This window comes from Pristis pectinata, chromosome 2, assembly GCF_009764475.1.
Source record: "Pristis pectinata isolate sPriPec2 chromosome 2, sPriPec2.1.pri, whole genome shotgun sequence".
NCBI lineage: Eukaryota > Metazoa > Chordata > Chondrichthyes > Rhinopristiformes > Pristidae > Pristis > Pristis pectinata.
Genome location: NC_067406.1, coordinates 11,141,628 through 11,157,688, shown reverse-complemented (window position 1 = coordinate 11,157,688; position 16,061 = coordinate 11,141,628). Strand labels below are relative to the sequence as shown.

General features: G+C 42.7%; 1 protein-coding gene across 2 annotated transcripts in view; it reads left to right on the top strand.

The window, feature by feature from the left end:
- slc4a11 (solute carrier family 4 member 11) overlaps positions 1–16,061 on the top strand; it is a 132,589-nt gene that overhangs the window by 85,222 nt on the left and 31,306 nt on the right. For both annotated transcript variants that reach the window (XM_052010517.1, XM_052010518.1), the window contains 4 exons: positions 2,423–2,507; positions 5,327–5,452; positions 8,325–8,438; positions 14,641–14,773. In XM_052010517.1, the coding sequence (XP_051866477.1) occupies positions 2,423–2,507; positions 5,327–5,452; positions 8,325–8,438; positions 14,641–14,773 (458 nt within the window). The remainder of the gene's footprint in view (positions 1–2,422; positions 2,508–5,326; positions 5,453–8,324; positions 8,439–14,640; positions 14,774–16,061) is intronic.

Sequence of the window (16,061 nt, the reverse complement as noted above, 5' to 3'; positions counted from 1 at the left end):
GGCTGTAAAGTGCTTTGGAGTATGGAGTGATCTGTTTGGATGGCATGTAAATAAAAGCTTTACACAATCTTGGTACATGTGACAATAATAAATCAATTACCAGGAAGTGCATTGCAGAAATATTAGTCTGCCTGAAGTAGACTGGCTTCTGAGAACAGTGGCCGTTAAATGGCTCCTGCTATTTCCACGTGGTCTCAAACGATCACATGAATAAGGGACTGCCGTGTAGATACCAGTTTCCCACAACCTTTCGGACCCTGATCGCGAAGAGTTGGGGCAGAGATGTTACAGATCTATGGTGGAGCAAGCCTCGTTATCTAACATAGCACTCAGGCAGGGCTATGTTGGTGCTGCCCTTCAACCATATCTAGCACTTATGGTTATACTGCAGGCAACCAGGAGCTCCTCAGGTTACATTCTGTCATGTAACACTGAATAACCTTGGTCGTGTTAGTCAGCAGTATTGCCAGAGAACAGCTTTAGAAGCTGTCAGATTGTTATAAAGTCCTGAGTGGTTTAGTAACATCATTCTTCAAATGGAGCCTGCGGCAGATTCTTGTTCAGTGACTCTAATCCCAGACTGATTAAAATGTGACACCTGCCACATTCTATAGTTTAGACTCTCTATGCCACAGCCCAAGGCTGTTTTCCTTTTTAAGTATTTATTTTGATCTTTTTGAATTTTGCAATTGGATTTGCTTCTGTCATTGCAAAGCATAGATGATTGCTGTTGTGTTTATTTTAAGAAAAGGTTTTCTGCATTGTTCTAACACTTTAACAGTTACCTTCATATCTGTAGCTGTTGATTCCCAGATGCACTTACAGTTCCTGCTTCTGTTTTACTGAGAATAAGATTCTCTCCCACTTGCCAGGAGAGGGTTTCCTGTGGTTTTTTTTCCCCAAGTTTATTTTTTGGGATGTGAACATCTCTGACAAAGCTAGTGTTTATTCCTCATTTCTCCCGCAAGTGGTGGTGAGTTGTCACCTTTGAGTCCCACAGTACAGCTGGATAGGAAGTTACAAGATCTTTTGATCCATTGACTCTTTATGACCTCCTTCACCCCCAACCCCTCAGTTTTCAATATTTACTTATTAGTTAGTCACATGTACATTGAAACACAGTGAAATGCGTCTTTTTTTTTGCATTACTGAGAATGTGCTGGGGGCAGCCCGCAGGTGTTGGACATGCTATGCACCAACATAGCATGTCCACAGCTCCCAACCTGCACATCTTTAGAATGTGGGAGGAAACCGGAGCACCCGGAGGAAATCCATGGGGAGAATGTACAAACTCCTTATGGACAGCGGCGGGAATTGAACCCAGGTTGCTGGCGCTGTGATAGTGTTATGCTAACCACTACACTACCATGCTGGCCAATCTTATGATTGACAGTAGAGTCAAATAGATCAGGCAGAAACAAAATAAAACTTCCTAAAACAGAAAATGCTGGAAAGGGCCTTTTAATGGGTCAGCCAGCCACTGACAGAATGAGACCCTGAGCTAATGGGTGGACTTGTGCTCTCTTCGGCTCCTCGTTCACACTTTTATCTGGACTGGATGCAGAGGGCCAACGTGTCAACATCTGTCCTTCAAAAACCTGTTTGAAGAGTCAGTCTTCTATGCTAGGGTCTGCCTTCCCTGGGATCAAAACAGAAAACATTGGAGATGCTCAGCAGGTCAGGCAACATCCATGAAGAGTTGCACAAAGTCCTTATTTCAGGTTGATGACCCTTCCATCAAAATAGGGTAAGTGAGAGAAGTAGTGCATTGCAAGTTAAAGAGAAGGGGGAAGGATGGAGAGAACATAGGGCATGTGTGTTTTCTTCTCTGCCTCTCAGTCTCTGCAACTTAAAACACAGCTCTTTCTGTCTCCACAGATGCTGCCTGCAGTACTATCTCCAGGTTTTTTTCCCAGTTTTTTTAAGATCTGCAGTATTTTGCTTCTTGATTAGTGACTTAGCTGGGAGTAGTTGGTTGATTCTGCTGTTGGTTGGAGATAATGAACTAGAAAGCTTGAATGTTTTAGCAGGCTTTAAGCAACACAGAAAAGGGAGGGGGGAGAAGGAGGTGAGAGGAGCTGTAAAGGAAAGTTCTATGAGACCATGTTGAATTGGTTGTGGTTTCCAAGGAATGAAGTGGGTGTGGAGGCAAGTTTTAGGAGGGCAAAGCTAATGTAGGGTGAAGGTAGAAGAATGGTCATAGTTGCATGGAAACAGACGCTTCAGCCCAGTGAGTCTGTGCCAACCATCAAGCAGCAAATCGCACGAGTCCTATTTCATGCTGCCCACATTCGCTAGTGGTCAAATGGAAATTCAATCTGAGATGAGGAGTACTTCAAGGTGTAGAATCCTGGAGGAGTTGACTGCTTGGGAATTTCTTGTTTGGCAGTTATGATAACAAAGTTCTCCTCTTCCTGAGCAGGCTCATAACTACCTATGTTTGGGTAAAGGAATGCTGGAAGACCTAAGGCGCAGGTTGCCTTTCTATCTCTCGGATTATACAGACGGTGAGTCAATGGTGGTTCTTATCACTGACCTGTGGACATTGTGACTGTGGCAGTGGTTACTTCCCTTTGGAGAAATTATAAAGAGTCCTTATTTCCAGAGGGAATCTGGTCATTGCCAGTGAGGCCAGCATTTATTGCCCACCCTTTTCCCAAGTTCCTTGCTCCCAAACATCATTGGTGAATGTGTGGGAGTAAGGTTGTGTTGATCATCCATTCTGGCGCACAAACTATGTAATGCCAAAGAAGAACATTATGCCCATCATATTAGTGCGAGCCAATTACTCCCACACTTTTTTTTTCATTTCTACACATTTAGCCAATTCTCTTCTGAAGTTACCTTTGAATCTGCCCTTTCAGATGGTGCATTACAGATTATAACGGCTCATTGTATTGTCCTTTGCCGGTTCTCTGGTTATTGACCCTTCTGGTACTGAGAGCAGTTCCTCATTTATTTTATCGGAACTTTAAATTATTTCATCAAATGATGGAATTTAATAACACAGGAAATGGCTTTTTGGTCCATGGTATGTAGGTCAGATATTGAATTCCTTAATTGGGTCTTGATTTTTATGAAAGCAATTCTGATTGTGTCTTGCCAGTTTGTCTGCTGTATGTAATGCTGATTTTCAGAAAGCCCATCTTCCCATTAATTTTTATCTTGCTGCTTGTTAAAATTGCTAATTGGAATTTCCATAGAACATTGAAAATTACATTATGTATTCAACATTTCTATCCTGGGGAAAAGATTCTGGCTGTCTACCCTCTCATAATTTTATGAACTTCTATCACTTGGCCACCGACACTCCAGAGAAAACAATCCGAGTTTGTCCAACCTCTCCTTGTAGCTCATACCCTCTAATTTAGGCAGCATCCTGGTAAACCTCTTCTGCAACCTCTCCAAAGCCTCCACATCCTTCCTGTAATGGGGCAACTCAGAACTCCAAGTGCAACTTAACCAAAGTTTTATACAACTGCAACATGAATTCCTGGCTCTTGTACTCTGTCTCTACTGATGAAGACAAGAATGCCATACACCACTATCCACTTACATTGCCCCCTTCAGGGAGCTATGGACTTGGACCTCAAGTTCAGTCTGTACATCAGTGCTGTTAAGAGTCCTGCCATTTAACTGTACACTTTACATTTGACCCCACCCCCACAGTACAAAACCTCACACTTGCCTGGATTAAACCCCATTTGCCATATCTACGCCCATATCTGTAACTGGACGACATCATTTGGTGCTGATTTTTGTTTCCTTGCCTCTTCCTCGGCAAATTCAAGTGAGGGCACATGCTTTGTTCTCCTGCCATTCATACCATAGCCATAAAAGACCACATTAAAATAGAACTATTTTCTTGTGCTTTTTTTTGTGTGTGAATGTGCCTCACAGCTCCCAGACCCTGACATGGTAGGTCGGTCGTTTTATTGTGCATGGAGTTTGTAATGTTTAGCCACAGAAGCATTTTGGAAAACGCTTTGGTCCATCTGGAGTTGAATATAAAACCCAAATCCCCTTTGCAACTTTGCTTTTGGCCACAGAACCACGTGTTGGGTATGACCCCAGAGTCTAGGCTGATGCTCTCAGTGGCATATTGAGGGGATGCTGGACTTACTGGAGGTGCTGCCTTTCACAAGACCTGTTAGTGTGATACCCTATCTTTTCTCTTTTGCGTGAAAATAAAAGATCCCATGTGAGTAGAAGAATAGAGGTGAGCCTGGAATCTTGGACTGTCAACGGCTCAAAAATCAGAGTAACTGGTCACTTCTGGGACCCTGCGGTTCACAAATTGGCTTATGTAGTGACTAATCTTGTAAAATTGAAAGTTTTACTTGATTTTTGTTGTAATTCCCTTCCTTTCGATTTGTCTAGCTTATGTCCATTACTAACGTCCTCCTTAATTTGCCCATTTCCACTAATCTTCTCTATCATGGCTAATGTGTTCAACCAGCTTGCTTCTAAGCATCACTCCATGGTGACCCCAAGCCCAGGATGCCTGAACCACTTCCATACCATTATTGTGGTGTCGTGTCCAGAAAACTGGGCCTTCAATATCGGTCTCAATTCTGACTCTGATCCTTGACAAAAACAAGACTATATATAACCCATTCCGAAAAGGGAAGTTTCATTTTCTATTTTTATTGGGTTATGCTGCTGTGAGGAGGTTTAAGACCAGATGGGCAGATCGTATGGAAGTTTTTCCCAATGTGGAAGTGTTTAAAATCAGAGAGCTTGGGTTACGGTAAGAGGTTTAGAGGGGATCTGTGGAAGGTGTTTTTTTTTACCAAGAGGGTGGTGAGAATCTTGAACACACCGCTTGAGGAAACATTGAGGCGGGGTATTCTCACAACATTTAAGAAATGTCTAAAGCATTTGAATTGCCAAAGTACAGAAGACTGCAGACCAGGTGCTGGTAAATGGGATTAATGTAGATGGGTACTTGATGGTTGGTATGGACACAGGGCTGAAGAGCTTGTTTCTGTGCTGTATGACTCCTGACCTCACAATGTTAACACTGCAATGCAAATGCTTTGCACCCTACACACACAACTTAAACTTCCCAACTAATTTGGTGTAGCGTGATTTGGAGAGTGCAACTCCTTCATTTTAGTGGATTTTTTGCTGAGTAACTCTGAAGGCCTGATTGTTTTCCCTTGTAGGCGCTGATTGAATGCTGGAAATCAAATATAATTTAGTTGGTGAAATATAGCATTCAGTTATGGTTTGCTATTTGGATGAAAATCTGAATTAACTTGTTCTGAGTCTGATTTCTTTGTTGTTGTTTTGCCTTGAACTTTGCACTCTGGATTAAATGCAGGTATACTTGGAAGCAATAAGTCCATCAGAAAGTACATCACAACTATCTTGTTTCTATATTGCATCTGCCTACTACCAACGATAGCTTTTGGTTCTTTAAACGCTGAGAACACTAGAGGGTCGATCGGTAAGTTCTTAGTTCCATTGCCACTAATTGGAGCTCTCAACATCCAACTGTCCAATTGAGTTTAGATTATTGAGAAACAATACAGCATTCCAATGGTGCACTGAGATCAGTTAAATGAAAAGGTTGAACAGAAGCGTTTGATGCCAAATCCATGAAGAAGTTGATAATTGGGTAAGTGCTTGGGGAATGAAAAATATGGAATTGCAGAAGATGTTGCAATGGCTAAAACTTGCAAGATCAATTTATATGGATTTTTCTGAGCTCAAAAATGGGTGCTTCCAATATACTGTGCTCCAAATTTCTCAAAGGAATTGCAGTCCATTTTGTCTCTGAATTGCACAAGATTTTGCAAATGCCTCTTTTTCCATTTAAGTTACTGTATGACTTGACCGGTTAAATTGAGAATGCCTTGGAGCTTTAAGGTTTGATTGCCAAACTATATGTTTTGGTTACAGCTGTTACTGAGTCATTAGCTTTGATTTGTTTTGCCTGCATGTAATTTGCCATTACCCTTCATGAGGGTAACCAAGGTTTTGATGATGGAAATTCCATTTCGGACATGCAACATTTAGTTCAGATTGTACCCTGGTTCAGTTAGACTTTGCTTTCTTTCAAACAATATGTTGCCAAAATTTTTTTGGATCGACACTGGGCTGAAGGGTCTGTTTCTATGCTGCATAACATGGCCTCTAAATGGGAATCTGCAGATAGTGGAAGAGCAGGTTTGGGGTGTGAGGTGATAACATCGCCGGAGAAATATTCAGGAGTTTAAACTGTTGATCGATTGATGCAAATTGAAATCCAGTCACAGCAGCTGAGGAATTTTAAGTTTAACTAATTAAAATCAAAAATTTAGAATGAAACTAAGATGTTGTCAGATCAGGGTGCAATGAAGTTCCTTGCTCCTGAGTTTCAAAAAGAGGTTACTTTGTTCACTTCCCAATGTGGTCTTCTGTGTACATGACACCAGACTCGTGCCAATGTAATTGAAAAGTCAGAGCAAGCCACTCAGATTGTTGACTCCAAAGTTGCCCCAACCAATAAATATGGGCTTTGCTTGCATGAGAGACATCCTGGAAAGTTTGCTTGGCTTGTGTGGATGAAGGGGTCGTTTTGAGGAATGACTGAGCTAGCTGAGCATAAACTCATTGGAGCTGATAATGAAAAGCTGATCGTATTGATGCGCAAGATCCTGAGGGGGCTTGACAGGGTGGACTTGGAGGGAATGTTTCCCCTGCTCTGGAGGCAAATGGGCTCCAGAACTAGAGGTTACATTTAAGAATAATGAATTGCCATTTAACATGGAGAGGAGAAGATTGAACCCAGATTGAATTCAAAGGCAGAATACAAGGTTAATGGCAGGACTCTTAGCAGTGTGGAGGAACAGAGGGATCTTGGTGTCCAGGTCCATAGATCCCTCAAGGTTGCCGCGCGGGTAGGTAGGGTCGCTAAGAAGGCGTATGGAGTGTTGGCCTTCATTAGTCGGGGTATTGAGTTCAAGAGCCGCAAGGTGATGTTGCAGCTCTGTAGAACTCTGGTTAGACCACACTTGAAGTATTGTGTTCAGTTCTGGTCACCTCATTATAGGAAGGATGTGGGAGCTTTGGAGAGGGTGCAGAGGATGCTGCTTGGATTGAAGAGCATGTTATATGAGGATAGGTTGAGTGAGCTAGGGCTTTTCTCTTTGGGGAGAGGAGGAGGATGAGAGGTGACAATAGAGGTGTACAAGTTAAGAGGCATAGATCGTGTGGACAGTCAGACTTTTCCCCAGTGTGACAATGGCTAACACGAGGGGGCATAAGGTGATTGGAGGAAGGTATAACGGGGATGTCAGGGGTAATTTCTTTTACACAAAGTGGTGGGTGCGTGGAACGCACTGCCTGTAGAGGTTGTGGGGGCAGATACATTAGGGACATTTAAGACACTCTTAGATAGACACATTAAGAAATGGGGAGCTATGTGGGAGGGAAGGGTTAGATAGATCTTAAAGCAGGATAAAATAACAGCACAACATTGTGGGCCGAAGGGCCTGTACTGTGCTGTAGTGTTCTATGTTCTAATTGAGGGCAATAATTGGATCAGCCATTATCTTATTGAATAGCAGAGCTGGCTGAAGGAGCAATGCTAGAATCCATAAATACCTGGTACTGAAGTTGTGCTGTATTGGTAGTTGCAGGGATAACATGGGATGGTCAGGAGGTTATGGCTCAGAAGTGAATGGTGTAGGGTTAGGATCATGGGAGAGGATGGCAGAGCAAGTGAGTTTGATATTTTGCAGTCGGGAGGAAGGGGTGGTTGATTGCTTGGCTGGTGATTTCCTGCTAGTACGCTTAGTGCCAGAGACTGGGGCTGCTCCACTTTGCTCTCACCTGATCCCCTGGTTCCAGAGTTGGGATGTTCTCCATTTTGCATTCAGTGCATCCTCTTGCACTTCCAATGACTTGGGAGCAGCAGCTTCCCCTCTGCCATCAGATTTCTGAGCAATCCATGAGCACTACCTCATTATTCCTTTTTATTTGCACTATTTATTTATTTTTGTAATTTGTAGATTTTTGTCTTTGCACTGTAATGCTACTGCAAAACAAAAATTCACATGCATCAGTGATGATAAATCTGCTTCTGGTTGCTCCTTCATGTTTATTCCTCATTTTGGATGCCACTTGTATCCTCAGGGTTAATTACAAAGAGAAACAAGTCATCTAAAAAGGGCCAGTGTCTTTAAACTGGTTAATTTGCAATGTTATGGATTGAGTTTAAAAGTAAACATCTATTTCTGCACCAGCCTCTTGTATGTTATTCAGACAACAACCTCTTGTGTATTAATAGAAAGCGTTGACTTTCTGCTTCTGTCCTAATGCCAGTTGTTTTGCAGATGTGCAGAAAACCATACTTGCCCAGTGCATTGGAGGAGTGGCCTATGCAGTATTCGCTGGTCAGCCAATGGGTATAGTTTTAACAACTGCACCCCTGGCCTTGTACATACACGGTATGTTGCATTCCTCTTGCTGATTATTACAAGTTTAAGTACGTCTCTCTCTAAGATCTTGCACACGTTTGTCCACAGTAGGTAGACTTCACAACAACTTCTGCAGTGTTCTGTCCATATGCTTCAAGAATTGCAAGGGGGTGTGGGAGCAGATCTGGAGAAATGTCAAACCATGCAGTGGAAAGGTTCAGGCTGTGAACTGCTGTGTAAAGATGTGTTGCATCACATAGTCATAGAGAGATGTAGCACTGACACGGGCCATTTGGCCCAACTTGATCATGCTAACCATGATGCCCATCTATGCTAGTTCCATTTGCTTGTATCCTCCAACTCCTTCCCTATCCAAGTACCTACCCAAATGCCTTCTGAAACACTCATTGTATCTGCCTCTACCACCTACTCTGACAACTTGGTCCATCTAACCAGCACCCTCCTGTGTGGGAAAAACTTGCCCCTCAGATCTCCTTTAACTACCCCTCTTCCCCCCCCCCACTACTTTAAACCCTCTAGTTTTAGACTCTCCCACCCTAGGATAAAAACATCTACCCTGTCTATGTCCCTTATAATTTTATAAACCGCTATAAACTCACCCCTTAGCTTCCTGCACTCCAGTGAGAATAAACACAGCCTGTCTAATTGCTCCTTGACAGCCCTCCATTCCAGACACTGTCCTGGTGAATCTCTTCTTCACACTTTCCTGTACTGTGGTGACCAGAACTGTGTGCAATACTCTGTGTGGTCTGACCAATCTTTTATACAGCTGCAACGTGATGTTCCTACTCAATGCTGAGGTCCACAGAGGCAAGCGTGCTGAATGCCTTTCTTTATCACCCTCTCCACCTGTGTTGTCATTTTCAGGGAGCTGTCAACTTGCACCCTAAGGTCCCGCTGTTCATCAACACGCCTGAGGTCCCTGCCCTATATACTGTTTGTATTTGACATCCCAAAATGCAATGCCTCACACTTGTCTGGATTAAATTCCATCTGCCACTGCTTGGCCCAACTTTCCAACTGATGTATGTCCCTCTGTGTCCTTTAACAACGTTTTTTTTGCTCTCTACTACTCCACCAGTTTTTGTGTCTTCAGCAAACTTAGTCAGGTCCACCTATTAATCATCCACGTCATTTAAGTATGTATATAAACAAGCACTGATCCCTGTGTTACACCACTGTTTACAGACTTCCAGGCAGGAAAAACTTGATCTATGCCTCTTATCATTTTATACATCTCTGTCAAGTCGAGTGGACAGTCAGAGACTTTTTCCCAGTGTGACAAAGGCTAACACAAGGGGGCATAATTTTAAGGTGATTGGAGGAAGGTAATTTTTACACAGAGGGTGGTGGGTGCGTGGAACGCACTGCCGGCAGAGGTTGCGGGAGCAGATACATTAGGGACATTTAGGAGACTCTTCACCACGTGAATGATAGAGAAATAGGGGCTATGTGGGAGGGAAGGGTTAGATAGATCTTAGAACAGGATAAAATGTCAGCACAACATTGTGGGCCGAAGGGCCTGTACTGTGCTGTAGTGTTCTATGTTCTAAAACTCACCTTGACCTCTACTCTCTACCTCCTATCACCAAGCCAATTTTGGATCCAGTTTGCCAACACACCTTGGATCCCATGTGCCCCAACGTGGACCAGACTATTGTTTGGGACTTTATCAAAAGCCTTGCTGAATTCCATGTAAATCATGTCTACTGGCCTGCCTTCATCAATTTTCTTAGTTACCTCAAAAGAACTCAGTCAGATTCATGAGACAGTATTTCCCCTGCATGAAACCTCCTCCTGATCAGTTCCAAGTGTACATAAATCCTGTCCCTTAGAGAGATTACTGGAAGAAAAATTCTACCACTGTAAGGCTCGCCAGTCTGTAGTTTCCTGGACTACGCCTACTGCCCTTTTTGATAAAGGAACAACATTACCCGTCCTCCAGTCTTATGGTTATTGAGGATGCAAAAAATCTGTTGGGAGCCCCAGCAATCTCCTCTCTTCCCATAGCATCCTGGGATAGATCCTGTCAGGCCCTGGGGATGTATCCACCTTAATGTGTACCGGTATCTCCGACACTTCCTCCTTTCTGACACAGGCTTGTTCTAGAATATCAGTGTACCTATCCTCTACCTCTCCCATTCCTGCTTCCTGGTGAATACTGATGTGAAGTATTCACTCAAGGTCCTGCTTGTATCCTCTGGCTCCACACATAAATTCCCCTTTAGGTCTGCAAGGGACCTACTCTTTTCCTAGATACTCTTGCTTTTAATATACTTTGGGATTCTCGTTAATCCTGCTTGCCAAGGCCACTTCATGTCCTCTTTTTGCCCTCTGAATTTCTTGTTCTTTCCCAATTTTCCTATAAACTTCAAAGAACTTGCTCAAACAAATGCCTATCCCTGCCATATGCTTCTGCCTTATTTATGATCAAACCTACAATTTCCTTTGTTAACTGATGTTCCCTAATCTTACCATCTTTGCTTCTTATCCTTTATAAGGACATGCTGACTCCGAACTCCTACCATCTCGCCTTTAAATGCCTCCCACTTATCAGATGTTGTTTTCCCCTCTAGCAGCTGCTCCCAATTTACTTTTACTAGGTCCCACCTTATACTTTTGAAATCAGCCCTCTCCCATTTTTAAGGCCTCAATTCTTGGACTAACTTTTTTTTAATGACTACCTTGAAACTTACTGAACAGACACTTCCACCATTTGCCCATTCTCATTCCCTATGATAAGGTCAAGTACACTGGTTTATTATTGTCACTATGCCAAGGTACAGTGAAAAATTTTGCTTTGCATACCATCCATACAGATCAATTCATTACGACAGTGCATTGAGGTAGTACAAGGGAAAACAATAACAGAATGCAGAATGTAGTGTTACAGTTACAAAGAAAGTGCAGGCAGATGATAACGTGCAAGGCCATAACAAGGTAGATTGAGAGGTCAAGAGTCCATCTTGTACTGGAGGACAGTTCAATAGTCTTGTAACAGCGGGTTAGAAGTTGTCCTTGAGCCTGGTGGTACGTGCTTTCAGGCTTTCCTGCCTGATGGGAGGGGGGGAGGAGAGAATGTCTGGGGTGGGTATACACCCTTTCCTAGTAGGACTCTCTGTACAGCTTTAAAAACCTCTTGAAGCATTTTACAAATTCCACCCCATCCCTCCCTTCCACCAAGGCAATCCCAATCACTACTGGGATAATTAAAACAAAACGCTACTTCAATCCTACTTTTTTTTACACACCCTACTGCAATTTGCCTACATGTTTTTCTAATTCCCACTGACTATTGGGAGACCTATAGTATAACCCCTTCTTGTTCAAGTTATACTCACGTAGCCTTATTTGCTGATTCCTCCAGGATATCCTCCCTCAGTACTGCAGTAAGCTCTCCATGATCAACAGTACAACACCTATCCCCTTTGTAATCCTATAATACTCTCCTCCTCCTCATGTTCTCATTAACCCCACCCCTCCCCCAATTCTACCACTCACCTACTCAATTTATAGTGGTAAATTAACCTAGTAACATAATGTACTACAGCTTATTTAAATAGCACTGATGTTTACCACATCAAATGTGAAAGCTACTTTATAGTTGGTGCAAGTAAACCTATTTAGTATCTGTAGACTTGGAAATTCTCCTTTACCTTGGAAGAACAGTGGTTGTAGTTAAGGTGGGTTAGTTTGGTAGGCTGTTTATTTTGGCTGGATTGTTTTAATTCAGTGAGTGAACGAAGTGAGAAAAGAAATCTTTGGCACAAAAAATGGTCCTCCTTGTGCTTGATGTCCAGGGTGGTATTAGTGTAGACAAGACTGAAGTAAGAACTGCATTTCTTAACCCTGGAGTTGTGCATGGTTTGTTCGGGTACCTTATTCCAAACTTTCAAGTCCCTAGTCCCAACTCTGTTTCTGTTTGTCCACTCAGTTGAGAACGCAAGAAATAGAAGCAGGAGTAGGTCATGTGGTTCCTCAAACTACTTTGCCTAATCAATAAATCTACGGCTGATCAGCATCATGTTCCTGCTGATTTCTCGAAACCACACCTGGACCAATGTGTTAGGAAGTTGTGGGCATGCTGCATTGGCACCGGAAGTGTGACGACACTTGCGGGCTGCCCCCAGAACACCTTACACAAAAGATGCATTTCACTATGTTTTGATGCACACATGAGTAATAAAGATATCTTATAATAGTCTGCGTCTCCTCATTTGAGAACGATAATTACACCTACGGTCAACAAATGTCTCCCTCAAATGGTTGACACACTCACTCTGAAACAATTCCTCCTTGCATCTACGTGAATTGGCCTTTTTAAGAATCCTCTGTTTCAATCAGATTCCCTCAGTATTGGCGTAACTTGTACACTTTCATTGCCAACACCTTTTTATCCCGGGAATCAATCCAGTGAAATGCCTTTCGATTGCTTTTGGTGTAATTATTGTTCTCAAATGAGGAGATGCAGACTATGATCACATTGCTCCAAGTGTGGTTTTACCAGTGACATACAGTTGTAGCAAAACTTCCCTACTTCTATGATGCAGGCCCTGATGCAAGGTTTCGACCTGAAACGTCAACAATTCCTTTCTCCTCCTCAGATGCTGCTCGACCACAACTGCTTCCCCCACTACCCCTGAAAGACTGTTCCACGTAGCTACTTTCCTGTGATTTTTAAAAAGAAAACAACTTGCCTTGCACATCTCCTCCTCCTCCTCTTCAACTTTCTCCCCCTCTCACCTTAAATGCATGTCCTCTAGTATCTGACATTGCTACCCTAGGAGAAAGATCCTGACTGTCCACCCTATCTATGCCTCTCACAATTTTATAAACTTCTATCAGGTCTCCCCTCAGCCTCCGCTGCAGAGAAAACAACCCAGGTTCATCCAACTTCTCCTTATCTGCCCACATATTATTTTTACAAGTGATATAATGCTGATTTAGAGAGAAAGAGATACACATATAGTTCAACTATCAGTCACCTGTAGAGATTCCAGTAATCTAGGTTTTAACAAAGCTACTTGTTTCTGAAAAGCAGATTCAGCAAAATGAAGCATACCATTTTGTAATGTGTGTGGAAAATGTATTTGGGTTGGTTTGTTTGGTCAAAGTCATGATTGAAGTGTTGGTTTTAAGCAATGTATAAAAGAGCAGGAGATGAAGATATTTAGTGCGGAGATCCAGAGAGCAAAGTACAGAATGTGCAGCCTCCATTACTGGCATAAAAAGAAACACAATGTACAAGAAGCACATGAGTAAAAAGAACGTAGTGTGAGAGGGGAGCAGGGTCACAGGCTAGAGATTACAAATTGGGAGGGATGTGATTATAGCAGAATTTAATACCATGGTGAATAACTTTATATCTGAAATGCCAGAAAACAGTCGTCTTGACTAGTGAAGATGTGTGATGGGGACTTGATATGGTTATGGGATAGATCAGCTAGCCCTTTATGGAACATAACCATGATTAGCTAAAGTAATTTAATCTCATGAGGAGTAAATGTATATTGTGTTTAACAGAGAATCTTTTTAAAATGGTGTCTCCAGTCTCTCGTTACTTAATTTCAGTTGTAAAGTATGTTGCACCTAATGTATGTTCATTGTGTTAATAATTATAGATGTTTTTGAAGATGCTCCATTTTATCCCTAAAAATGAGTCTTGCGTAATACATGGGTAGATGATGACTTCCCAAAACACACCAACTCTCACTCGTCGGATAAAATTCCATCTGCCAATGCTCGGCCCAACTTTCCATCTGATCCATGTCGTGCTGCTGCCTTTTGGACAACCACCTTCACTATCCACACCTCCAACTTTCGTGTCATCCACAAACTTGCTAATGGTACCTCCTACATTCATACCCAGGTTATTGATGTACATTACCACCAATGAGGGTCCCGGTGCCGCTCCCTGTGGTACACCACTGATAATGAACTTCTAATCAGAAAGGCATCCTTCCACTGCTACCCTCTGCCTCCTATCACCAAGCCAACGTTGGATCCAATTAGCCACCTTGTGTTGGATCCTGTATGCCTTCTGGACGAGCCCATCATGTGGGACATTGAATGCCTTACTAAGTCCACGTAGACCCTGCCTTCATCAATCTTCTTGGTTACCTGCCAAACTAGAATAGGCAGTCTTTCAAACCATCTGTTCTTTTCTCTCTCTCTCTCTCAACACTGTGTGACAGATATTTTTTCTCTCCAGTAATCCAGGGCATCTGTGATGACTACAGTCTGAATTTCTTTGCTTTTTACGCCTGTGTTGGCTTGTGGAATAGTTTCTTTTGTGTCATCTATGGTATCGGTAACTTAAGTTCAATGAAGAAGTTTTTCAAAAGGTAAGCTGCGATAAGCTAGCTTCCATGAATTATTAACCTCATTTTTTTTCCCTACCTTGATGATTTGCAGTTGACATTGGTTAGGTGACAAATATATATTTGTGGTGGATGTGGGGGAGCCCTCCTTGAATCACTGCAGACCTCTATAAAGAGAGGTTGGACGAACTTTGATTGCTTTCTCTGGAGTGTTGGAGGCTGAGGGGAGGCCTGATAAAAGTTCAAAATCATCAGAGGCATAGATAGATGAAAATCACTATGATGCTGGAGGAACTCAGCATCTGTGGAGAAAAGCAGATGGTCAATGTTTTGTGTCAGGACCTTTCTTCAGGACTTTTCTCCACAGATGCTGCTTGGCCTGCTGAGTTCCTCCAGCATCATCATGTTTTTCATCTAGATTCCAGCATCATCTTTGTCCTTTAGAGGCATAGATAGGGTAGACAGAATCTTTTTCTTAGGGTGGAAACTTCAAATTCTAGCATTTGAGATGGGGGTGGGGTGGGGGGAAAGAGTTTAGAAGGAGATGTGTGGGGGAGGTGAGACATGGGTGCTTGGATGGGCTGCCAGGGATAGTGGTGGAAGCAGATATCATAGGGGTGTTTAAGAGGATTTTAGACACCTGAATATGGAGGGATATGGATCATGTGCGTATTTAAAACCTCCATATCCATATTTAAAATTTGAGAGGCATACACAAGGTAGTCTCTTTCCCAGGATGGAAATGTCAAATGCTGGAGGGCAGAGCTTTTAGGTGAGAGGGGGAATGTTTAAAGGAGATTTACATAGCAAGTTATTTTCCACAAAGTGGTAGGTGCCAGGGGAAGTGATCGAAGCAGATATGATGGCAATGTTTTAGAGGTATTTAGGCAAGCATGTGAACAGGCAGTGAATAGAGGGATATAGACCATGTGGAGGCAGATGGGATTAGTTTGCATTTGCATCATGGTCAGTGTGAGACTGTGGGCCAGAGGGCCTGTTTCTGTGCTGTGTTGTACTATTCTATGTTCCTTCCCAAGGTTCCAGCATAATTCTGGTTCCCAGAATCAGTTGGAACACATGATATGAAGTCCAACCAATTCAGCATCACTGTCTTCCTGCTTTATGCAATGCCTCTGTAAAGTCCAGATTCCACATATTTGTATCATAGACTTGTACCAGCCCAGAAATGGGGCCCTTCGGCCCATCTTGTCCATGCCGACCTTTCGTCCCATCTACACTGATCCCATTTTGTCTGTGTTAGGACTGTATCCTTAAACCCTGACTTTTTAGGTCTGTCTAAATGCACGTAGTG